This window comes from Rhinolophus ferrumequinum, chromosome 2 (genome assembly GCF_004115265.2).
Source record: "Rhinolophus ferrumequinum isolate MPI-CBG mRhiFer1 chromosome 2, mRhiFer1_v1.p, whole genome shotgun sequence".
Classification (NCBI taxonomy): Eukaryota; Metazoa; Chordata; class Mammalia; order Chiroptera; family Rhinolophidae; genus Rhinolophus; species Rhinolophus ferrumequinum.
This window is the reverse complement of record NC_046285.1, coordinates 29,581,588-29,606,736: the sequence shown is the minus strand read 5'-3', so window position 1 is coordinate 29,606,736 and position 25,149 is coordinate 29,581,588. Positions and strand designations below refer to the sequence as shown.

The 25,149-nt window shown below is 36.1% G+C and overlaps 1 protein-coding gene across 2 annotated transcripts in view; it reads left to right on the top strand.

Moving 5' to 3' along the window:
* Nucleotides 1-21,084, top strand: part of TOMM70 (translocase of outer mitochondrial membrane 70) — a 34,031-nt gene extending 12,947 nt beyond the window's left edge. For both annotated transcript variants that reach the window (XM_033090862.1, XM_033090869.1), the window contains 10 exons: nt 595-721; nt 2,376-2,485; nt 5,046-5,194; nt 7,410-7,617; nt 9,879-10,013; nt 11,048-11,155; nt 12,602-12,718; nt 14,975-15,072; nt 16,359-16,481; nt 18,957-21,084. In XM_033090862.1, coding sequence (XP_032946753.1) covers nt 595-721; nt 2,376-2,485; nt 5,046-5,194; nt 7,410-7,617; nt 9,879-10,013; nt 11,048-11,155; nt 12,602-12,718; nt 14,975-15,072; nt 16,359-16,481; nt 18,957-19,110 — 1,329 coding nt within the window. In that variant the 3' untranslated portion in view covers nt 19,111-21,084. The remainder of the gene's footprint in view (nt 1-594; nt 722-2,375; nt 2,486-5,045; nt 5,195-7,409; nt 7,618-9,878; nt 10,014-11,047; nt 11,156-12,601; nt 12,719-14,974; nt 15,073-16,358; nt 16,482-18,956) is intronic.
* The last annotated feature ends 4,065 nt before the right edge of the window (nt 21,085-25,149 follow it).

Below are 25,149 nucleotides of genomic sequence, written 5' to 3'. Positions count from 1 at the left end.
GGAATTGAGAAGGAGCAGCCAGTGAGGTAGGTGGAAATCAAGTGGACTGACAACTCTTAGGAGGTTTGGCAGTAATGAGGAACTGAAAATGGGGTGACAGCTGTAGGGAAATACGGAATACAAGGAGGGTTTTTAAAAGATGGACAATACTAGAACAGTTTTTTTATGCTCATGGGAATGATTCAGTAGAGAAGCAGATGAGTGGAGAAGCAGGATGGCTAACAAACTGAAGTCCTTGAAGTGGAGGAGAGTGGTCCGTATCACAGGGGAGGGCTGGCCTCTGATGCAGAGGCTGCTTCCTCAGTAGAACAGGAAGGAAGAGGGAGATGATATGGGCACATAGATGCACATAGGTTTGGAGATTTGGTGGTATGTGCTTTGCCAATTTTTAAAAAAATCAGGTTGCTTATCTTTATTAGCTACTTATCTGAGCTGTTGTAATGTATTGTGGATATTAACTCTTTGTATGCATTGAAAATATTTTTTGTTGTTGTGGGACTTTTAATACTCAGCCTGTTAAGTTTGGGAAACTGATTTCTGTCGAACCATGCTTCCTTTAATGTGACTTTTTTTTTTTAATACTTTGAATTGCAGCAAAAATGGAAAGAGGTGGCACAAGATTGTACAAAGGCTGTTGAACTTAATCCCAAATATGTGAAAGCTCTCTTTAGACGTGCAAAAGCCCATGAGAAACTAGACAATAAGAAGGAATGCTTAGAAGGTGAGGGGTTTTTTGTGTTTCCGTATGAAAATTACTAAAGGCTTTGGAGTCATTAGTAAATTTGTATGAAACTGTCCATGAGTAGAGAAACCATTTGTCTTTAAAAGTTCAAATCTTCCCCAATTGAGACTTTGTTTCCTGCTTTAAATTGAAATTGCTGATATTTGAGTATCGTCTCTGTTCCCAACTATGGAATTAAATGAGTATTAAGGTTTGCAGTTTATACACCGCACGTTTGAAACGTGGCAGTTCTAGTGAGCATCAGCGTAATTCCATGAATAAGAAATCAGAAGAGATTTAGGAAGTGGTAGTGTTTCTAAGATTCTACATGTTTTCAGTTAATATTCTATATGTTAACTAAATATATATATAAATATGAAATAATATTGAGATGAATCATTAAAGAAACATTGTTTTTAGCCCATGGTATTTTCAGACATTATTTTATACCCAATTAGAAATTATGTAATTGGTACAAAGTATCAAGTGAATTTGCCATTCTTAGTAAAGACTGAATATTCTGTGGCCTCCGATTGGCCGTATCTGCTGCCAAAGCTTCAGTTAGAGTATAGGCCCCGGGCTTTTTAAAGTACATTCTTCTAGGTGACATAGAGCTGAATAAACCAAAGTACAATTTCTACTGTCTAAAAGTGCTTTCCACTACACATTTAAATCTGACATATTTAAATTAAAAACAACAATAGTCAGGAGATTTAGCCATAATTATTTTTAATAACAATAATTTTAATATTTAAAAGGAAGAAGCTGTTTTATTTTTTAAATTTTGGATTACCAAACGAGAGGTGGTTTAGAGAACATTTTAGAAAAATTTGAGGTTTTGTGGTATTCCATACTTTGGTGGTGGGTGGAAGGAATGGTTCTCTGGAAAAGAGAATTCTGGGTTTTGAGCTGTACCTTGAAGTTATTAGTAGATAATTTGTAGATAGGAGGTTAAATGGGCTTTAGATAGCGGAAATGGAATGGGGAAAAGACATTGATATGGACGCCGGCCAGGTTGTCAGGGGAGCATAACAGCAGATTGACTTGTTTGGAGGAACAAGGATTGGTAATTGTAAGAAATTGATTTCAGAAAGAGGGGGAACAGCCATTGTTTGAGCACTTTGAATGAAAGATTGAGAGATTCAGGAACCACTGATCTTACTAATTTCAAATCCTCCATGTCTTGAGCTGTGGCATAACCAGATGAAAATGGGATTCTGAAGCAAATTTACTTGAAAGCTCTGGCAGGATGGCTTTGGAGACGAGGAATAACTGAGGCCTGTTAAGAAGACCAGACATGGGAGCCACATTATGGTGGTTCAGTCTGTAGTACTGGCCCGAAGAGAATGTTGTTTTATTTGCTATGTAAATTGTTAGAGTTGTGAGAAACATTACAAATCATGCACCATAGTCCCTTCGTTTCACAGGTGAGGAAAGTGAATCCCATAGCAGTGAAGTGACTTTCTGAGGTTTGAGTTTGGTCATAGAGTATGTAAAACTAAAGTGTTGAGAATCTATTTATTGGAGATCAAATTGGTAGCCACATATGGCGATGAATTTAGTTTGGCTTTCTGTGGTAATGTGCCCATTTGATACTGTTAATCATCTTTGCAATAAATTCATACTTTAACTCTCCCTTTTCCATCATTTCTAGATGTCACTGCTGTGTGTATATTAGAAGGGTTCCAAAATCAACAAAGTATGCTGTTAGCTGATAAAGTTCTTAAACTTCTTGGAAAAGAGAAAGCCAAAGAAAAATACAAGGTAAATTAATCTGAGTTGGTTAATAGAGTAGACGTTGTGAATGGTCATTTCTAATTTATATTGCTTAAACTTGAGCATGATGGTAACGATAGCTGCAATTAGATCTGGATTGTATTTCTTTCTCCTTTAAACATGGACTTTTGTGGCTTATCTTTTGTTAATAAGAATGTAGGCTATGTCCAGTGTTGTACCTGGAGACTATTGAAAGAATGCGTCTATGTTAGGAGTTGCCGGACAGTGGCCTACAGGCCAAAACCAGTCTGTCACCTGTTTTTATTGGAACTCAGCCACTCAAACATTATTTTTGGCTTCTTCTAAGCTACAACGGCAGTCGAGTGATTGTGACAGAGGTTGTATGGCCTAAAATATTTACCATCTGGCCTTTTTATAGAAAACACTTGCCAATCCCTATTCTATATCATTAAAGTTTTTAAAGGTATACTGTGTAAATGGACATTGGTTTTAAGCAGTCAGTAACAGATGGCTTTATTCAAGAAACATTTATTGAACAAAGCTCCATGGTGGGCATTTTGGAGGGTGGCTGCAAAGACAAGCTCCTTGTCTTTACAGAATTACAGCTCCGTGAGAGAGACGATTAATAAGTATAAAAGGCACGATATGGTGATGTGTCATGGAAGGATATGAGTAGAGCCCCATGGGAGTACCACAGCCATCACGAAAATCACTGGAGATTTTCTGCCGAATTTCAGTAATTTAGCAAGTGTTCCTTTTTTCTTTAATAATAAATAAGTTGCTTTTCTCTTAAATTAATTTTAATGAGCTGTGTGTATTTTTAACTTTACATCTCGGAGTATTAGCTGAGTTAAAACAGGTTTCTTCACTTACAAGACTTGCATGTGTTGGGACGTGTTGTGAATCTCTAAGAGGAATATAGCTGTAGTGGTTCCCAGTCTCTTAAACTATGGGACCTTTTCTTCCCCTCGAGCATCTCATAAAAATGGTATTTTCAAAACACTTTGTAAAATATCCTGTTAGGGTCTCACAAATTGAACCTCGTAGGAACCTAGTTTCCTTGTGTCTAGTTACGTAATGTTAGCGTTGAGTAATTATACTGGTGGAACAGAAGGGTGGTAAGGAAATGTAAGTTAACCTACATTTACATAGGTTCTAAATCAGTTTCCACATATATTTTTTAATCTGTTTGTATGCCACTTTGTAAATCACAAAATACTTATCATGTTATTTTGATTTTTACAACAACCCTATAAGATAAATAAGGCAAGTATTTTTATTCTAGAGATGAGAAAACTGAAAATGACATTTGCAAGGTCACATAGATAAGTGACAGAGCTAGAATTTGTATCTTGTTCCTTTGATACTTAACTCCATTACTTGTAATATTGTTTTTATTTTAAATTTGTAACTCTATGTTAGGCAGGGAGGTGATAGCTTCATTTCTAAGCTGAAATAGGAAACTAAAAGACATTAATGATTTACCCAGCCGCCAGTGGGTGCTATTTAAATTTCTATTTAAGCTTTGCTCCTAACATGGTAAATAATTACCAGTATATAGTCCTACTCAGATTCTTCAGTGAAGTATTAAAGTTAGCCCTATTTGTCACTTGATGAGTGACCATTTGATTTAAAATATTTATTTGTATAATCCTAAATTAAGACATATTGAATCTCTCCCCAGAGAGAGCACGAAGATATGGGTTTTCCTTTAGATTTCCTGTTCAGTTTTCTTGTTTCCCAATCTCATCTATCCTAGATTAGATCATTTAATTACACAACCAGATTCCTTCTTTTCCCTCCTTCAAATACAAAGACATTAAACCTACCAAAATAATAAATGATATTTGTTACACATTTTAAAATATCACATTTTCATTTAAAACTTTGGGGGTTGAATTTTGTAGATCAAGGATCCAAAATATATTATGAGAGCCCTTTGGCTGTTATTCCCTTTTCTCTCTTCCTTTAAAACTTTATCATCCTAATTGTACTATAAGGCGAAACAAAATACACCTATAATTACAACTACGGTTGTCATGCCAAAAAGGAATAAGTGAAACAGGAAATGTGATTTGTTCTTTCAACGGCACTTACTGTAATGGAGATCTTCAGCTGCAGTGCAGTACTGCACACGGAGCGCAGGGCAGGTGAAAGCCTGTGGTAAGTGGAGGTAACGTTTCAGGGCCTGTGTAAGATGTGTCTGCAGTCACATCTTAGTAGATTGAGATATTGTCTTCCATGACAGGGACCAGGAGGAGATCATTTTAACTCAGCAGTTATTTGCCTCCTGTCTTCCAGATTTCACCTTCTTTTACTTCGATTTTTAGTGCGTGGTTCTAAGAGTTTTTAATAGTTTACATCTTTGGAGAGGGAAAAGGCTGTCATTTAAAACCTGCTTGAACATCTGGGACTGGCAGCTTTACCATTTCCGCTGTCTTATGGTTTGGAGCCTAATAGTACCCTTCAGTTTTTTAAAAAAGAGATTCCAGTTTTACAACAGTCATTCTCAGCGTTCTGCACACACACCTGCTTCTCTGGTTAGTGTTTTCTCATTTCAGTATATTCCAACGTGATTCCATTTCAGAACCGTGAACCTCTGATGCCATCTCCACAGTTTATCAAATCTTACTTCAGTTCCTTCACGGATGACATCATCTCGCAGCCCCTGCTCAAAGGAGAGAAGGCGGACGAAGATAAAGACAAGGAGGGGGAGGCTTTGGAGGTGAAAGAAAGGTAAGTGTGTGGAGCGCAGCACCCGCCTACTGTTTGGGGGAGTTGGGGTTTCCATTTTGGTTTTGTTATATTGCTGCCATAGTGGGGCTCTTAAGTCATCTCAAAAAAAAAAAAAAAATCTCTAGAGATAGATAGAAATACAACAAAAATGACATATGTGATAATAGTATTACAACAAAAGCACTCCTCTCCTTGCGTGTGTCTATTACACCCCGAGAGTTACTCTCTGGTGACTAAAATTAAGCTTGTACCGCCAGGAGTCTTCCCTGTTTTTAGGGGTCTCCACCATATTCTCCAGAGGACCCCCACTAGGTCAGGTAATTGGCTTTACTCAAACAGGGGCACTAACTTGGGAATTATCATGTAGCTGAATAGCCAAATGGTTTAGTGCAGGGAAGTTTAAAATTTATAAACTGAGTTGCTTAGGAATGCCCAAAAGAGTGACTTTCTTCAAGTTTTTTCCTGCTTGCCTAGGAATGTGCCATTCTTTGGGCTTTTTGTGTTTAATTGTGTAGAGAGTTGAACCAAAGTACAGTGACATCAGATGCCATATTTACAACTGGAGATTAGTGATATAATCTAGTATGTAAGCCATTTAGCCTGCTTATCCATTTATATTTATCAATACTTTTGTTTTGCTGTTAAGACTACCTCTCCTCTCTAAGAGAAAGTATGATATTATTGCCCACATGACATTTTTCAATGAATTTGAAAGAAAAGGGAATATTGTCCCCATAGCAAAGCGTCGTTTTGTATCTAAGTCATACTGCAAAGTTTGAGGAAACACGCTGTTTTCCAACATCGTTGACCACGTTCTGAGGAGGGATACTTTGCATAATTGTTCCAAGATGTTAAAATTTTAGTTATTTGATGCTTAATCTTTTTAGAAAATTGAGAAGTAGATATTTAAGATGATGCCTATAATTTCCTGTTCTGGTTAGGAAATTATCCTTGTCCCAGGAAAACTACAGTGAAGTTAAAGCCATTATTCTAAAAGCTATATTGAGAGCTTGCAGGACATAGCTACCTCTCACTGGAACACTAACTGGAATTGGACCTAAATGTTTGAATTGCATTTTACTCTGAGCTTTAGTGTCATCATTTTTAAAGTGGGGCTAATAATCTTAATACTTACTTTGAGGGTTATTGTGAGTTTTAAGGGTTATGTTTGTAAGCACCTAGCACTTAGGTTCTCAATGAGTAGGAACCATTATTACTTCCATTATGACTTAATAATTACATTTTCTTAGCCTGGTGACCTAAGGAACAAAACTAGAGTGTAGGGAATATTAGAATGTAATTATAGGAAAGATTAGCTCAGAGTTTATAAGATTTTGACCAATAACTTATAAGTCACTTACCAGTTTTCTCTATTCAGAATATGTAACAAATGAAATGAGAAAATGTACTTTAATTACAGTAACTTATATTTATTTGTAAGACCCCTCATCTTGTGTAAATTCCTTTTCAGTTGAAAAAAAAAAAAACCCTCCTACAAGCATCCTTGATAACAGTCATCATCTTCGAAGAATGATGATATTGTGGCCACTGCATTTTTAGAAGGAGGGATGGGTGCTTTTTTAAAGTCCTTTTTGTTATGGAAGAATCTTCCTTTAAATTTGCTTCTTTGATATTTCCACCTATTCCTTCTAGGTCTGTTCTTTTAGGTGAAACGACAGCTTCTGGATGAGAGAGGCCTTCAGATATTCCCCTGCCTCCAGTGTTCTCTCTTGCAGTCCATTTTCCACATCTCAGCCAGAGTGATCTTTACAAAGCACAGCTTAGGTCACACCCCTTCCCATGGCGTCTGTGGCCCTGAACTCACTTATTTCCTATTACTCTGTTCTGTCAGTCATAAAATAGCTGTTGGGTGCCATCAGTGTGTCACAGATACGAAGGTGAATAAGACTTGCCCTTGTTGCAGATCAGTCTGTCATTAGCTCTTTTCTCATAATTAAATATCTAAGCCTGGGCATGTAACCCTAGGTTTCTGCCATTGACTGCTGTTTCCTTTTTTAAAACTCTCCAAGGCATCAAAAAAAACCCAGTCTGAATCAAAAATCCTGTGTTACCCCCCTGCCCCACTGCAGTCCCACGCTGGCTGACTAACTTGTTACGGGGAAATGGACATTTGCTTAACTTAATGCACATTTGTGTCAAGTTTTAGCATTTGATCTTCTCTTAATAAATAATGTGTGTTCTTTTATATTTTCAGTTCTGGATATTTAAAGGCCAAACAGTATATGGAAGAAGAAAACTATGATAAAATCATAAGTGAATGCTCAAAAGAAATAGATGCTCAAGGCAAATACATGGCAGAAGCTTTATTACTACGCGCCACCTTCTACCTGCTCATTGGCAATGCCAACGCAGCCAAACCAGATTTGGATAAGGTCATCAGCTTGAAAGAAGCTAATGTGAAGGTATGCATCAACACGTGTTTGTGCGAGAAAACTGATCAATAAAAATGGGGCTTTTTGGTATGTTTTGCCAAACTTTTTGCATTCTAAGTTGCCGTTCTCCAAACGGCTATTTTTGTTTTGGAAGGAACTACACCTAATGATGATTGAGTTGGTATAGCGAAGCTGAAACATAAATATCAACGATAGCTAGGGAAGGATAATTTTTTTTTCCTACAGCATCTGGCAGTTTCAGCTTCCCCTTGTAGCACTGCCTACTGTAATGGATGATATGTGGGTGGGGTAAGGGTGAGACAGCGATGCTATATAGGTAACGCTGTAAGTAACGTGCAGTATGTAGTGTAAAGGTTATAAATGCATTTAATAAAAAATAAATAAAAAAGCACATTTGATAATATATTCTGAAAGATTTTATGCTACATGAACTAAAAAACAGGTTCTAAAGATATGATATAGATACAGAGATATACCAGAGGTTTTTGCAGTTGTGTCATTGGGACAGCTTTTTATTTTCCAAGTGTTCTTAATGTGTATGTGATTATTTTCATAATTCACATTGAGGGGTCTGTTGAGTTAATGAGAGCTTTCTACTCAGTGTAACAAGACAGAACTTAGCCACCAAGTAACTCTGTTCCTTACTAGTTAACTCTGTGGCTTGTTTCTTCATTGAATTAACTCTGGCTTTTTTTCCACTTTCAAATTAATTATTTGTGTATTCTATAGAATATAAAACTTGCTTTCAGGGCCTAAGTATTTGTTAATAAATATCTAAAATTGCTATAAACAAAAGTAATTACAACTAAGTATTAAAAGTTCATTTCAAAATGAGATTTTCAAAATACTCTAGTAATAAATATTATCTTTAATTTTATTTCCTGCTGATTACAAGTATGTTGTTATGTATTTTTATTATAATCATGGGGGCATTCTTATTTGTTTCATTTAGGAAGACATGTAGTTTTGCCTTGAAAAAAGTGTTTAGGGAAGAAACCTCTATCTTGCTCTATGATCATGACTTTTCATTTTAATGGCAAGCAGTAATGATGCCTATCATATGCCATGTACAAAAATTAATCAGATGGATCAGAGGCCTAAATGTAACAGCTGAAACTATAAAACTTTTAGAAGAAAACATAGGAAGTCTTCATTACTTTGGGTTAGGTAACTTTGGGTTTCCTTAGATACAACACCAAAAGCACAACTAACCCAAAAAAAAAAAAAGACTTCATCAAAATTTAAAACTTGTAACTTATAATTGAAAGGATACCATCAAGAAAGAGAAAACGTTCTATAGAATGGGAGAAAATATTCACAAATCATGTATCTGATAATGGTTTATATCCAGAATGTATATGGAACTCTTCTTACAACTCAGCAATAAAAACACAATTCAACTTAAAAACAGGTGAAGGATCTAAACAGACCTTTCTCTAAAGAATATATATGAAAAGCTCAGCATCATTAGCTATTAGAGAAATTCAAATCAAAATCATGAGATAGCATTTTACACCCACCAGGATGGCAGTAATCCGAAAGATGGACAAGTGAAAGTATTCGTGAGGGTGTGGAGAAATTGAAACGTTTATACATTTCTGGAAAGAATGTAAAATGGTAAAATCCCTTTGGAAATTAGTTTGAGAGTTCCTCAACAAGTTCAACAGAGGTAGCATGTGACCCAGCAGTTCTCTCCTAGGTGTATACCTAAGAGAATTGAATATGCTATATGTCAACACAAAAATGTGTGCATGAATGTTCATAGCAGTGTTATTCGTAACAGCCAAAATGTGGAAACAACTCAGATGTCCATCAACTGATGAATGGATAAACAAAATGTATATAGCTATACAATAAAATAATATTCAGTCATAAAAAAGAATAAAGTGCTGATATGTGTTACCAAACAGGGGAACCTTGAAAACATAGTAAGTGAAAGAAGCCAGACACAAAAGACCATGTAATGTATTATTCCATGTTTATGAAATGTCAAGAACATACCAATTCATAGAAAGTAGATTGATAGATTAGAGGGGGAGTAGGGAGTGACTGCTAATGTGTTTCTCTTGGGGGTGATGGAAATGTTCTGGAGTTGGATAGTGGTGATGGTTGCACAACTCTTGGAATACACTAAAAATGACTGACTTGTACACCTTAAATGTGTGAGCTTTATGGTATGTGAATATCTCAATGCAGCTGTTTTTTTTTTTAAAATCTAAACTGGAATAAAAAGTAGTAGTAACAAACCTTTTCTCATTTTGGGCATGTAGCTTCGAGCAAATGCTCTCATCAAACGAGGCAGCATGTACATGCAACAGCAGCAGCCTTTGCTGTCCACTCAGGATTTTAACATGGCTGCTGATATCGACCCTCAGAACGCAGACGTGTATCACCACCGAGGACAGGTAAGCCTGTTTTCTTACCACGAAGTTCTGACCTTTGGGTTAAGAAATTTGATACCGAGTTTGAGTCCTGCAGTTTTCTTTTATCACTTCTGATAGCTGTGAACAAAGTATCACAGTGGTTTAACAGTTTGGTTTGGCATTTATTTATTTCCATCTTGAACATTTGTCCTTATAATTTTAGTATTTACTTATAAAAAAGAGAAAAGGAAGGCTACAAATATAGGCTTGCCAGTTCAGGTTTATTTTTCAGGTGTTTCTGGTTCATAGATTTTCAATGAGTAAAACATTAAAAACATTTAATGAGCATTTTGAGTTAATGTTAGAATCAACAGAATGATTTCTGCAAGCTTCTTGCTATAAAGAAATATTTAGCCTGGACTATCCGAACAGTACAAAAAAAATCTTTTCTGAATGGAGTTATGATCTGCATATTTGTTTTTTAGTAAAAAACATCTAGTGAGGAAAACAGTTCCTAACTTTAGCCTCATCTGGGGAAAACATGGCTTTCTAATCTACTTGTTTAACATGACTTCTTGCAGTGCATTTTGGTGGAATGTATGGGCTATCCATGCAATAATATAGAAGCTGAAGTGCTTTCTATGGAGAATTTTACCTACTATTCTGTATGAAGGGTGTTAAGAAGTGTAGAGATAACCTCTTAAAATTCTTGACATTTTGATCCTTACTGGTAGTATCTTAAAATTAACTTGAAAGCTAGTTATCCGATGTCTGATCTGCTTTGATATTTGAAGTATAGAAATGTCTAGTTTCCTAGAAGAAAGGGTTTCTTGCTTAAGAGTGATCAAAATTGCAGTGCAGGAGTGGTGGGTTTATAGTGCTTTTTAAAAAATTGGACATTAGTTTTAAATTTTACAATTTTTCTTTTAAAATTACAATATTTTCTAGTTCACTGTTTCTAGAAAGTAATTCTCTGTTGCATGAGGAGCACATGCTTAGCATTGTGTGGAGCTGTGATGAGACAGCGTACTTAGAGCTGCACTACTTTGAATTGTGTTTATGTATTTCTTCCTCAGCTGAAAATACTGCTGGATCAAGTCGAAGAAGCAGTGGCAGATTTTGATGAATGTATTAGGTTAAGACCTGAGTCTGCTCTGGCACAAGCTCAGAAATGTTTTGCATTGGTAGGTTCTACTTTCTTTTGTATTTTCCTAAGCATCATTTTTATTTCCCCATTGTTAACAAAAATGCATAACTCACTGTCTATACAAAGTCATCTGTTTTTTCCCCAAAGAATGCCTACAGGGGGAATGGGTTGATTTAGGGAATGGGAAGTGTGTTCTGATGCTCGCTGAGGTACCTGCTCCTGTGTTTCTCTGGTGTATTATTATGAGTTCACCTTGATAGGTGTTTGTCCCTGGTTTTAATGCTCGCCTGACCAGCAGTATTTTCTCTGCTTCTCCACCAAAAACTGGTACAAAGAACACAAACATTTTGAGGAAGTAACTGCAGTCATAATACCAAATAACTGCTCTCGCATCTTGCCTTTTTAGAACTATTAATATTCAGAAACAATGAATCAGGTAAACACTGAAAATCAGGTAAAATAAGTCCATTTTATTAAAATGAGGTTCTTCCAGTTATCTCTATAGGTTGAGTCCTAAAAGAATTTTAGAAATTGGATCACAAACACATTTACAGTCATGTACCGCTTAACGACGATGATAGGTTCTGAGAAATATGTTAAGTGATTTCATCTTTGTGTGAACATCACAGAGTGCACTTACCAAACCTAAATGGTGCAGCCTACGACACACCTGGGCTGTGTGATATAGCCTATTGCTCCTGGGCTACAGGCACAGCGTGCGACTGTACAAAACAACACGAGATTAAATCAAGCACATGAGGAGATGCAGTCAAGAGACTGGTAAGCATGAGATGTGAAGCTGCTGCCAGCCTAACACGGCATACCATTTTATAGCAAACTTTATATAAGTAGAAAGAGTACACTCTGAAATAATGATAAGTATAGTACATACAGAAACTGGTAAGTTTATTATCAGTCTCAAATATGGTGTACTGTACATAATTGTACGTGCTGTACTTTTATACAACTGGCAGTGCAGATTTGTTTACACCAGTATCACCACAAACGGGGGTAATACAATGCGTCATGTTAAACAGCTGTCACTAGGCAATAGGAATGTTTCAGCTCCATTATAATTTCATGGGACCACTGGTGTAAATACAGTCTGTCCTATAGATTAGAGATGAAAAATGTTAGTAGATAAAAGGCACTTTATAACACTTTTAGTAAAATGACAATAAATTCTATTTAAAACCCCCATTTATATGCAAAGTTAAGTTCTGAAAAGGTAGGGTTCCCTCTTCGAGAGGACTGAACAGCTGGGAATTGCAGTGAGTGGCAGCATAGCCCTGGCTGTACCACAGCCTGTGGATCCCCTGCTGCTGCGCTATTTCTTTAGAACTCTTTTAGATGCAGCAAATTATGTTAGCCAATCATCTGCTTTTCTGGAAATACTCGTGTAACTTTGTGTGACTTTTATATGTTAACATTCCATGAGTTTTGAGTTCCTGGTTTGACAGGCCTGTTTTGATTTTTTAAACAGTATCGCCAGGCATATACGGGAAGCAATTCTTCACAAATCCAAGCAGCTATGAAAGGCTTTGAAGAAGTCATCAAGAAATTTCCCAAGTGTGCTGAAGGCTATGCACTATATGCCCAGGTAAATGTGATGTTTCATATTTTTTCAGTTTCCAGTCCTATTTTATAAAGAATTGCATTTAATGAGTGGCTGGTTAGCTCAATTGGTGAGAGCATGGTACCAATAACACCAAGGTTGCCGGTTCGATCCCTGCATGGGCCACTGTGAGCTGCACCCTCCTCAAAAAAAATTAAAAATAAAAATAAAGAACTGCATTTGTATGCTGAATCCCAGTTTGGAAGTTAGGTCACGCTGCTTCCCTGGTTGCAACTTCTGTGGAAGCAGATGGCTTTGCTCCTGTGACTCCAGGCCCTCAGGACGGTCCCTAGTCACCTCAGGAGGGGCGCCTGTGTCGTACAGTTTGAAAACCACAGACCTAAGCTCTTAACATGGGGAGGCTTAAGCAGGGCATTTCTCTCATGTTTTCATTTGGATTGGATTTGTAAAATTTAATTCCTTAGGTAAATTTGCTATATTCAGTTGGTGGGAAAAATGTCTGTGGAAAAAGTTTTCTTTCAATTTTGATCATCGTCCTTTTAAGTGATTTGAAAAGCTGTAACAGTTCATTTTAACGTCTCTTTGGTTTGTCTAAAATTCTTGGTTTGGGATTGAACCTATGGGAAGTAGGATTTCAATTTGAATTATTTACTTACTAACTTTAAATCATCCATTTAAATGACAATGATTAGCTTCATAGAGCCACAGTTAGATTTTCCCTCCAACTAAATGATCTCTGAATGACCGTTTTCTCTTCGTCTTTAAAAGTTGCTTTTAATAACATAAACTATCTATGTGAATATTCAGTAATTTGTCTTTTTTTTTTATTCCAAAGAAATGTCATACCTACCTACACATCATAGAAATAGGAAACATTTAAAAATGACCATTGTCCAAACCATTCTTAAGGTTGCTTGTTTTCTTTTTAATTTCCTTCATGATATCTTTGTCAAGTTAAAAGTCCATGGGGTGAAACTTTTTATGAGGGTTTAAGAGGGAGTTTGAGAAGATTGATTTGATCCCAGTAGAATTGGGATCTATTCTCTAAAGCTCTACATATCACTCCATTATTAGAGATTGAAATTCTCGAATAATTCTCGGGGGTATGAAGTTCAACCCAGAAGTTCTTTCACCTCAGAAATAATATCTATTCCATTGTAAGTTTTTGTTCTTACAATTCCTAGGCAACATGGTGATAATTAAAAAATGAAACATTGGTTGCTGACTACATGCTCTATTTAATTATGAAAGCATGTACATATACACTTGTATAGAATGTACAGAAGTTAACATACATGTTATAATTGTACGGCATCTGCATTGAATAGGTAACTTGGGTTTATTCCTACGTCAGGAACAAACCAGAAGGTGATAACACCATCCACATCACTGAAATAAAATTCAAAAGGACTTTTTTGGTACAGATTTCTATAAGCAGCTAAAAGAGCAAAGGCCACTGAATAGGTTTTAAAGAAACCAGCATTATAATAGGAACAACTCTCGCAGAGCTTTCCTAATTGCACATTTCACTGTGACTGTGTTACTTGCAGAATAGGTTTCCACTTACTTGAGCTATCTTATTAGTGTACTGTAATTTCTATCCTTTTTTGGTTCCTCTTCTGCTTTTTGCTTCACTATATATACAGTTATATGTAACTTTATATATGTACACACACACACACACACACACACAAAGTTACATAGTACAACTTGTTTTTAAACTCTCAAAGTTAGGGCTTAGATGCTGGCCACCTCTCTGTAAAGTTACAATTTGAGTGTGATTTGGTAGCCACATAACCAACCTTTCCATTTTTGCCATGGAATTTGCCTTAAAATGGTTGACCGTAGCTGCTTTTTTTTCCACCAATAATTTTTAAGGAATGACTGATAACAGTTAACACACATACCTGAACTTATCCTTCCAAATGAGTGTTGTCTTTAAATTCTCATAATAGAATGTATTATGATAAACTATAAGTGACATGAATGTACCTGTGAGAATCTGATATTACAACTGGCATCAAGAGTGGGATTTTACATATTCTACAGTTTTCCATATTTGCTGTTGCATTTAACCACTTGCCAAAAAAGAGCGGCACAGTTAAGATTTCATATTTATAACAATGTCATGTAAAAAAACACAATAATTAAGTTATAACATTCTAAATGAGTTTACATTATTTGGTGATAAATGGATAAATGAAGTAAATTTTAATAATATACTTTTAACTGCTTAGGTTGACAGTTACCTTAATATAACTGAAGTATCTCCTCACCTAGGCATTAACAGATCAACAACAGTTTGGTAAAGCTGATGAAATGTATGATAAATGTATTGATTTGGAACCAGATAATGCCACAACATATGTTCATAAAGGGTATGTATTTTTGTGGTTCTGTTTGTCCCAGTAAGAAACTACATGTCTTGCATAGTAATAAGATGGATTTCTTTTGGTCAGTGAGGAAGGAGACTGGTGTAGAGTTAATTGACAAATTTATGAGCTATGGATGCTTCATGGTTAATTTTTTAAATTTTACTTATGTTTCATTCTTACATAGTAGTTAGTAAATGTACTGTTTTCACTCCAGCTTAAGGATTTCAGTTCCAAACACCCTGTCAAATGTTACTTGTATCAAAATAGGAAACATTTAAAATAAGTTTTTCTTGTTTTTGTGTACTTGAATTATTAAAAAAAATCTTCACTTAAATTTATACAAAGCAAAAAACTAAGCTTGCAAGTAAGTTAGTAACAGAGACTAGACTGCTGGGCACTTTTATTGAGGTTCAGTTGATACACATCATATTAGTTTCAGGTGTACATGAATCAGTATTTGTATTATGAAATGATCATAAGTCTAATTAACATGTCATTATACATAGTTACAGAATTTTTTTCTTGTGATGAGAACTTTAAGATCTGTCTTAAAGCAACTTTCAAATATACAATACAGTATCATTAACTATAGTTGCTATGGTGTACAGTACATCTTCATGACTTACAATTCGAAGTTTGTACCTTTTGATTCCCTATAACCATTTCACCCGCCCCTCATCCCCTGCTTCTGGCAACCATCAGTCTGTTCTCTGAGTTGGTTGGTTTTTTAGATTCTTTGTATAAGTGACATAATACATTATTTGTTTCTGTGTCTGACTTAGTTCATTTTGCATAATGCCCTCAAGGTCCATCCATGTTGTTGCAGATGGTAGGATTTCCTTTGTTAATGGCTGAATAATATTCCTGGGTGGGGGTGGGGGTGTGTATGTGTGTGTGCGCGTGTGCACATGCATATGCCATGTTTTCTTTATCCATTCATCCATTGATGGACAATTTAGGTTGTTTCCATGGACACTTTTTTCTTTTTTTTTTTAAGTTTATTGGTGTGACAATTGTTAATAAAATTACACAGATTTCAGGTGTGCAATTCTGTATTACATCATCTATATCTCACATTGTGTGTTCACCACCTAACACTTTTTCTTATAATAAGGAATTGAGAGTACAAAACCAATATAAAATGAAAACAATTTGATGCTGATTACGTACAGTTTTAGATTTTGCTTTTCCTTGTAAATTAAATTATAAATTCATTGAGGGCAGAAATTGAGTCATACGCTTTGTTCCTGTTGATACTGGCCCATCTGACTACCTTTTTGCATTTGCAGTTTACTTCAACTTCAGTGGAAGCAAGATCTGGATAGAGGTTTAGAGCTTATCAGCAAGGCTATTGAAATTGACAATAAATGTGACTTCGCATATGAAACCATGGGAACTATTGAAGTGCAAAGGTAACTTCTAGAGTGTTCTTAGTTAATTTAAGGCAGTCCCATAGATACTTATCTTTTCATTCTACTCATTACAGATGTTACTGTCAATATCCATTTTTTAAGTTTTACTGTGTTTTGCCTTTTGAGGCAAGCTTCCTTCAAAAATATACTTCAATTTGCCTTGTTTCATCCTTTTTCCAAAAGTCATACTTATAAAAATTAAGTCAAGCACATGCATTACCAAGGGAAACATAATCTTTCTCTAATACCTGTTGTGTGTTCTTTCCTCTTTTCACCTGTATTATTCCTGCTGGAGAACAAATAGCCTGCCACGTGCTTAGGCATCGCAGTGTAGTGAGGACTGGTAGCCAGGCTGTAAGGACTTGTAGCCAGGCTACAAAGCAGCCACCAGCCAGCCACCTGACTGGGCATGTCGCAACATCATGTCTGAGCCTCTAAAAGTTTTTTTTTAAATCAGGGAGTTGGGTAAGATTTTTTACCACTCTAACTTCCCATAATTTCTTGTTTCGTGTAAATGTTTATCCAGAGTTGCACTTGAGATCCACCATTACCAGGTGACAGTCGTTTGTGCCACAGAATTCAGTGTAGTTCACTGTGTTTCCCTGAAAATAAGACGTAGTGGGATAATCAACTCTAACGCGTCTTTTGGAGCAAAAATTAAGACCTGATCTTATATAAGACCGGGTCTTATATTTTTGCTCCAAAAGATGCATTAGAGCTGATTGTCTGGCTACGTCTGATTTTCGGGGAAACACGGCACCATCTTATTACTGGCCTTGCTGTCCGTTTGAGTACCTCCTCTGCAGCCAGGCACTGAACTTTAGGTGTTTTCCAAATATTATTTAAATTGATCTTTACCCCAATCTTTATAAAGAAAACATGCAGATTATATGATCCTCAGTGTAACTGAAGTGTATAGAAACTGATGCCCAGACTTGTTGACAAGGTTATATGATGAGCCAGCAGTAAAAACATGAGCCCGTATTTCACTGATATCAAAGTAACTGAGCTCGCCACTGTCGCTTGTCAGGAACCAGTAGCTGTCTGAATTCCGTCATCCAGCCCCTTCTGGGGTCAATCTTCTCCCTGCTCCAGAGTAGTCAGAGTGGGTGTGGGTGTAGGTGTGTTGGCTGATGATAAGTTTTGTGGTTCTTTTGAACCCATTCTATACTAACAGTTGCATTAAATATTATTTCTTAAATGCCAGTTTGTTAATGTGAATGGAATATTCTCATTAGAATAGGATGGGGTAGTGCTTCTTAATCTTTTTAAGCAAATTTTTGCATTTTTCTTAGAATAACGTGCATACAGAAAACATTTTCCATTTGAATCCTTTCTAGAGCCTGGGTTAAGGACCCCTGACTGAAGAGGTTTGATGGATTTTGTTTGCATATTAATTGTACTTTTAAGAAATTCTCTAAATCCTGCCTTACAAATAATTGAATGTGAATGGGTGAAGGAAATTGCTGATTACCCTAGGATTTAGCAAATCCGCTGTCTACTTAATATCTGAATTCTTGGAACAAAAGTTTTATTAAATCTATCATGTGGCCATATATTGTAGTAGTAGGTTAAATACAGTCACTCCAGAGGTACATTGTATTTCTTAGAGTCTAACTGGCATATATATAATAGGGATTTAAATATGTATTGTAAGATTTCCTGCATATATACATAGTGAATACGAGTGAATTAAAGCAGCTCTTGGTTCTTGGTAAGTATACAAAGCCAAACCACACTTAGACTGTCAGAGGTAAATTATATATTTTTTGACCAAGCATTTTCTTCCATTTACTCAAGAAACATTAATTACCAGGCATTGTACTAAGTTCTAGGAATTGAGAATTGTCCGTGTTCAGCTGACTATGTACAGAATAACAGCAGAACTGTGGGAACACTGACGAGGAAGCGGGGAATATTTCTTATGAAGATACTATATTTGAACTGTGCTTTAGAAAGGTGAGGCTTTGACTAGAATCAAGCAGAGGCTATAGATCATCTGATTGGATGCGCAGGTATGAGTGTACAGAGAACCAAGGTAGACCCTTGTGACTGGAATAGAGGTGCATAGGATGGGATATGGTGGTAAGAGATGAGGCTGAAAGAAGGTGGGCTCACAGCTCTGTAAGGTAAGGCCTCTCCACGCCATTACTGTTCTGTGCAGCTGTCACTGCTTTCTCAAGGAGCTTCATAGTACAGGAGAAACATGTAGAACTTAGGCACCAGACAAGATTTCTTATCTGTAAACAAAGACTGAGCGGTATAATGCAAGCACATAGTATTTGTAATAGTAGCTAACATGCATTGAGTGCTTTCTATGTGCACTGTTTTGTTTGTTACAAAGAAGCATTTTATTTTAGAATCATAGTTGAAACTTAGTGGTCAGACTCCATGTAACATATCTTACTAATAACTTCATTGCATTCTGTGAAGTGCTTGTTGAATTTGATACATTTACAATTTTTGTTCTTTTAGAGGAAACATGGAAAAAGCCATTGACATGTTCAACAAAGCTATTAACCTGGCCAAGTCGGAAATGGAGATGGCTCATTTATACTCACTCTGTGATGCTGCCCACGCCCAGACAGAAGTTGCAAAGAAATATGGATTAAAACCACCAACATTATAAAATATGGGGGAAGGAAAATGACCCTCTTTTTAGAAGTTTACCCCCTCTCCAACTGAACCCTAAAGACACTGTCATGAACGTGTTGAATGGTGGAACTTAGTATTTCCGTTTGTGCTGTGGTCATTGTCACACCTGTTTCTCAGTTAGGTGTTGTGGGAGTGGCCGTGGGAGGAAGTGTGCAGTGTTGCAGCTTTTATTCCGTATGCAACAGGAGCTTAGAACTTGTTAAAGGGATGTCAAAATAAAGTTGCAAAGAGTACAAATGATAATTGGCCATGCAAATAAACACTTTGATTTGGCTTTTTGTTTGAGGAGGGTGGGAGGGATGGTTATTCTCTGGATGATTTTGTCTGTGCGTGTGTGTTCGTGTTTTTAATATATATGAGTATTTTACAGCATGTTGGTTTTTAAATTAACATAGCAAGTGCTGTAAAATAGGTTTCTTTTAGATTTGATTAATCCCTTTTAGTTGTTTTTGAAGGAAACAAAGCTTATGTGGGGATTTTGTTTTTAAGGCAGCAAAATTGAGACCCTTTAAACTACTGTCAGCATGCACAGTGCCTCTGATTCTGCTCAACGTTAGACTCAGGGGCAACTCTTAAGCCACCTGACCCTCAACTCTACTGAATAATGTACATTATTCTTAAAGTGTACAACAGCTGGTTTTCATACAATTATGCAGAAGCAAATACTCTGACTGATGTATGTGCTGGAAGACTGTGTATTAATGGGAGTGGACCGGGTAAGAGGTGAGGTGACATGTAAATGTTTTTATAATGGCCCATAGCTATTTTCTGTAGTAGGTACCACTTAATGTACTTTTTAAAGAAAATACAGGTTGGTATCACTTCATAGTGTACTTTTTAAAGAAAATGCAGGTTGGTTTTATGTATAAAGATGGAGTAAGTGTAATATGTGGGAGTATTTAATTAGCTTGAAATTTCTAGTGAAGAAAATGTGGCTAAAGGTTCAAAAAAGATGTAAGTCGTGGAGTCAGAAGCACAGAATTTCCTGAAGTGACAAGTTTAGTGCTTCAACTATGTTTAAATGTGCTTAAGGAATTTTGAGCCCGTATTTTCAAAGATGCTGAGGACACGTGGAATGCTTTTTAATTTTGAGCTAGCCTTGGTCTCCAAGGATGACCGGCTGCCCATGCCCCGGTCTTCACTGGGGCTACTGTCAGGTCTTTGTTTTGTTCATTTTATTTTTACCTCGTCTTCTTAGAAATCATTTCATGGTGTTTCTGTTTCCTCCAGTTGTCACTTTTGTAGACCATCCTTTCGCTGATTAGCTGCATTTTTCTGGTGGTTGTATTCTTAAGGGGTCTCTTAAGAATGAGATATTTGGGGTGGGGGACAGGTTTATTTAAGCCTAAGAATAATACTTTTCTGGAAATGAAATCTAAATGAAATCTTAGAGTTTACATTGTTGGGCGTAAAGGAGCATTTTACCCCTCTTTAAAAGGGTGCTTTATCCTATTGAAACCAAAAAGATTTTGTCTACAAATGCTATCTTTTTAGAAACTATTAGAAATGCCTCCCTTCCAAAGTCAGAGTCTGGAAAATATAGAGGGGGCGTCTAACTAATTAGCAGGGGCAGTTAACATAATCTGACTTGGATAATGGAAATATGAGAGCTCTGCATTTTAGTTCTTCAATTATGTACCTACAATAACCCCTAAATACATTCTGTACCACTGAATAACCTCTGACTTAAAAGTTTTTATTTGCATGGCTGTATTTACATTAACAGATATTTTCTCCTCTTCTCCTCCCCTACCCTTTGGGGTTGGGTAGAACACACAAAGGAAATTGAAGCATGTACCATTCAATACTGTCATTCCAAATCCTCACGGACTATTGCCTGTTCTGAAAAGTATTTGAACCTGCACTGAAAGCTGCATCTGTCTGTATCTTCTTTTGTAAATGACCTCACATGTAAATTCACCAAATAAATATTACATTCAAGCTTTTCTATCCTTTAAATCTATTTGCAAGCCTTAAACACACTGTGATAGAATGACTAATGATCCCCCAAAAGATATCCACACCTCGATCCCTGGAACCTGTGCTTGTTACCTGGTTGGGCAAAAATAAACTTTGTAGTCGTGAGTCAGTTAAGGATCTTGAACTAGAAAATTATCCTGGATTATGGAGAATTTCCAGTTTGTTTGCCAAAAGTTATGTACAATGTTATGAGGAAACACAGGTGAGTTAATGAATTCTGCTAGGACTTGAGGGATAAATAGGATTTAAGTAAGGACTTGAAGAGTAAACAATTTAAGTTAAGGATCTTCTTTCTAGAAAATGGGGCAACAACCAAAATTAAAAAAAAAAAAAAAAATCTAAGTGAGGGGACATTGAGTGAGCTGAAAATAAGCCATTCAAGTTAGAGCCCAGCAAGATGAAGTTTTTTTAAACTGGTAAGGAGTTGCCAGTAGTGGACTACAGGTTTATTTAAGACCATGCATGTAGGTGAGATTAGGACAAAATTTAAAGGGATAAAAATAAACTCTGGGAAACGTGAACATCCAGGGGGAAAAGTGATCAGAGAGATAATACGACTGAAGTCACATCAATATTAGGTTTCAGGGAGGCCAAATAGGTCTGCAAATAGGTCATCTGCCAGGGAAGTGTCACTGGAATGGTGAGGGCAGAACTGGGCTACAGGGGTCTGAAAAGTAACTGAAAGGTGAGAATTAACTAGTGAGTAGAAATGATTCCTTTAAGAAATTGGGTGAAAAAAATGTTTTAGGATGGCATGGTTTTTGTTTTGCAGGAGAAACTTTTGAGAATGAATCTACAGACACAATAGTAATAGTTGCGCACAAAGGAATACAGTTGTAGGTTTTAAAGTATTTCAGAAACAGAATCACAACATGCCCACCACGCTCCATTATTACAGATGCCTATTCATCAGGTGAGTTATGAACCAGCTACAAAACAAACGTCCTTGTATGTGTATTTTAGTTATTTGTAGATCTGGAGCTTAATGGATTTTAACAAAACCATTTTATTGTAAAGTGCATTGTCTTCCAACAAGTAGCTTTAACTTATCCTCCAATCTTCAAGAAGAAACAGCTTAATGAAGATGATCATTCTTACAGTGATGGGGTGCACTTAAGATTTCCTATTTAAAAAATGGCTTCACACTAAAAGTTTTAAGTATTTGTGTGTAGGCTTGACATTCTTTAAAAGGATCTGTGAGGTTTAAAGTATAATACTAAGAAATTATTTGGGAATTTCCACTCTGGCCAAGATGGAGTTATAGGAATCAGATTTGCCTTCCCACCTAAATAACTGAGGGGGGTGAGGGTGGCAGGGGGAAGACCATGTATGAAACATTAGTTTTCAGACATCAAGACAGTGTTCACAAGAGAGGACCTCAAGAACTCAATAAAGGAGATGAGGAATGCACTAGACACCACTGAAATAGAGAAGACCAGATGGAAGAGAGAATTAGCAAGGTCAAAGACAAACCTAGAAATGACCCAGGAGGAAAAAGATAACTAAGAGATCAAAAAAAACCCCGACAAGAACTATTTGTATTAGAAAGAGCAAAATGATAATAGGTATTACCAAGAGAAAAGAGAAAGGGGAACAGAGAGCTTACACAAAGAAATAAGAACTTTGAAGCCTATGAAAAGAACTTGACTCTAGAATAGAGGAAGCTAACAGAACACCTAATTATATCAACACAACAAGACCTCCAAGACACATTTTATTCAAACTGTCAAAAATTAATGACAAAGAATTCTCAAGGCATCCAGGGGAAAAAGGACTGTAACCTACAAAAGAAACCCCATTAGATTATCATAAGATTTCTCAGTAGAAACAATACAAGACAGGAGAGAGTGCAAGAAAATACTCAAAACAGTGAAAGGAAAGAAACATCAGCAAAGGATAATTATCCCAGGAAATTTATCCTTTATATGTGAAGGAGGAATAAAGCCTTTCCCAAACAAAAGCTGAGAGAATTTACCACAATACCTGCATCACAAGAATTGTTGAAAGGAGTTCTACTGGAAACAAGATAAAAGTATACAAAACTTTGATTTCGATGACTAATAGAAGCAGAAAACTATAAATCTTCAGAGTAGGATATTAAACAATTATAAAGGTTAAGGGGGAAAAGGGAGTGTTAAATAACTACTGCAATTTGATAACGAAATTATTATCAAAGGGATAAGGGATAATTTGTGACAAAATAAAAGAGAGAACTGAATGAGTATAGGTGATTGACAATAAGAGGTAATCAGAAGAAAAAGAACTATTGTATGTGTGAGACATTTTACACAAAATGAATGGTAACTATAAAACAAAAATCCAGAGCTGAGACATGAAACATTAAAAAAGAGGAAATGAAGAAAAAATTATAGAAAATTGCCCAACTATTATAAAATAGCAGATAATCACAACGGCGGGGGAGGGAACAAAGAGGGGGGAGACACAGAGAAACCAGAAAACAAAAAATGCTGTAGTAAGTCCTCATGCGTCAATAATCACCCTAAATGTAAATGGACTGATCAAAAGGCACAGAGTAGTGGGATGGATTAAAACAAGACCCAATTATATGTTGCCTAAAGGAGACTCATCTTAGCACCAAAGACAAACATAGGCTCAAAGTGAAGGGGTGGAAGATGATACTTCGAGCAAATGGCACCCAAAGAAAAGTAGGTATAACTACTTTTATCAGACAAAATAGATTTCAAGATTAAAAAGTGGGGCACAAAACTAGTCTCAATAAATTTAAGAAGACTGAAGTCATACCAATCATATTTTCTAACCACAATGGTATAAAACTGGAAATTAACTACAGGAAAGAAGATGGGGAAAAAAATATGTGGGGATTAAACAACTTGCAACTGAACAACTATTGGGTCAAAGAAGAAATAAGAGATCAAAAGATACACAGAGACAGATAAAAATGAAAATATGCCCAAAATTTTGGTACGCAGCAAAAGCAGTACTAAGAAGCTTACAGCATTATAGGCCTACCTCAAGAAACAAGAAAAATCTCAAATAATCTAACATCACACCTTAAAGAACTAAAAAAAGAAATAACAAGAGTCCAAAGTCAGTAAAAGTAAACCAAAATCAGAGCATTAATAAATGAAATAGAGAACAAAAACACAATAGAAAAAAATTAATGAAACAAAGAGCTGTTTTTTTGAAAAGATGAACAAAACTGAAAAACCTCTGGCCAGACTAAGAAAAATAAAAATCAAAAAAATAAAATGAAAGAGAAGTTACAATGGACGTCACAGAAATATAAAGGATTTTACAATACTATGAAAGGCTATATGCCACCAGCTGTGATAACCTATAAGAAATGGACAAATTCTTAAAAATACATAACCTTCCGAGACTGAATCTAAGTAATCAAAATTGGAAAACCTAAATAGACCAATCACTAGTAAGCAAATTAAAACTAATAAAAAACAAACGCCCAGGACTAGATGGCTTCACTCGTGAATTCTACCAAACATTCAAAAATTTAATACCAATCCTTGTCTACTTCTTCCAAAAAAAAAAAAAATTGAAAAGGAGGGAATATTTCCTCACTCATTTCATGAGGCCAACAATACCCTGATACAAAAAATTATAGGCCAACTATCTCTGATGAACAGAGACGGAAAAAATCCTAAACAAAACACTAGCAAACTGAATACAACAATACATTAAAAGGATCACATATCATGATCAAGTGGGGTTCATTCCAGGGATGCGAGGATGGTTCAACATCCACAAATCAATCAATGCGATACACATTAACAAAATCAAAGATAAAAATCATGATTATATCAATAGGTGCAATAAAACCATTTGACAAGGTACAACATCTATTTATGATAAAGTACTCAGTAAAACTGGCAGAGAAGGAAAAGTATGTCAACATAATAATGGCCATACATGACAAATCCTCAGCTAACATACTAAATGGTGAAAAACAAAGCTTTTACTCTAGTAAGATCAGGAACAAGGATACTCACTCTCACCCTGTTATTCAAGATAGTCATGGGAGTTCTTGCCAGAGCAG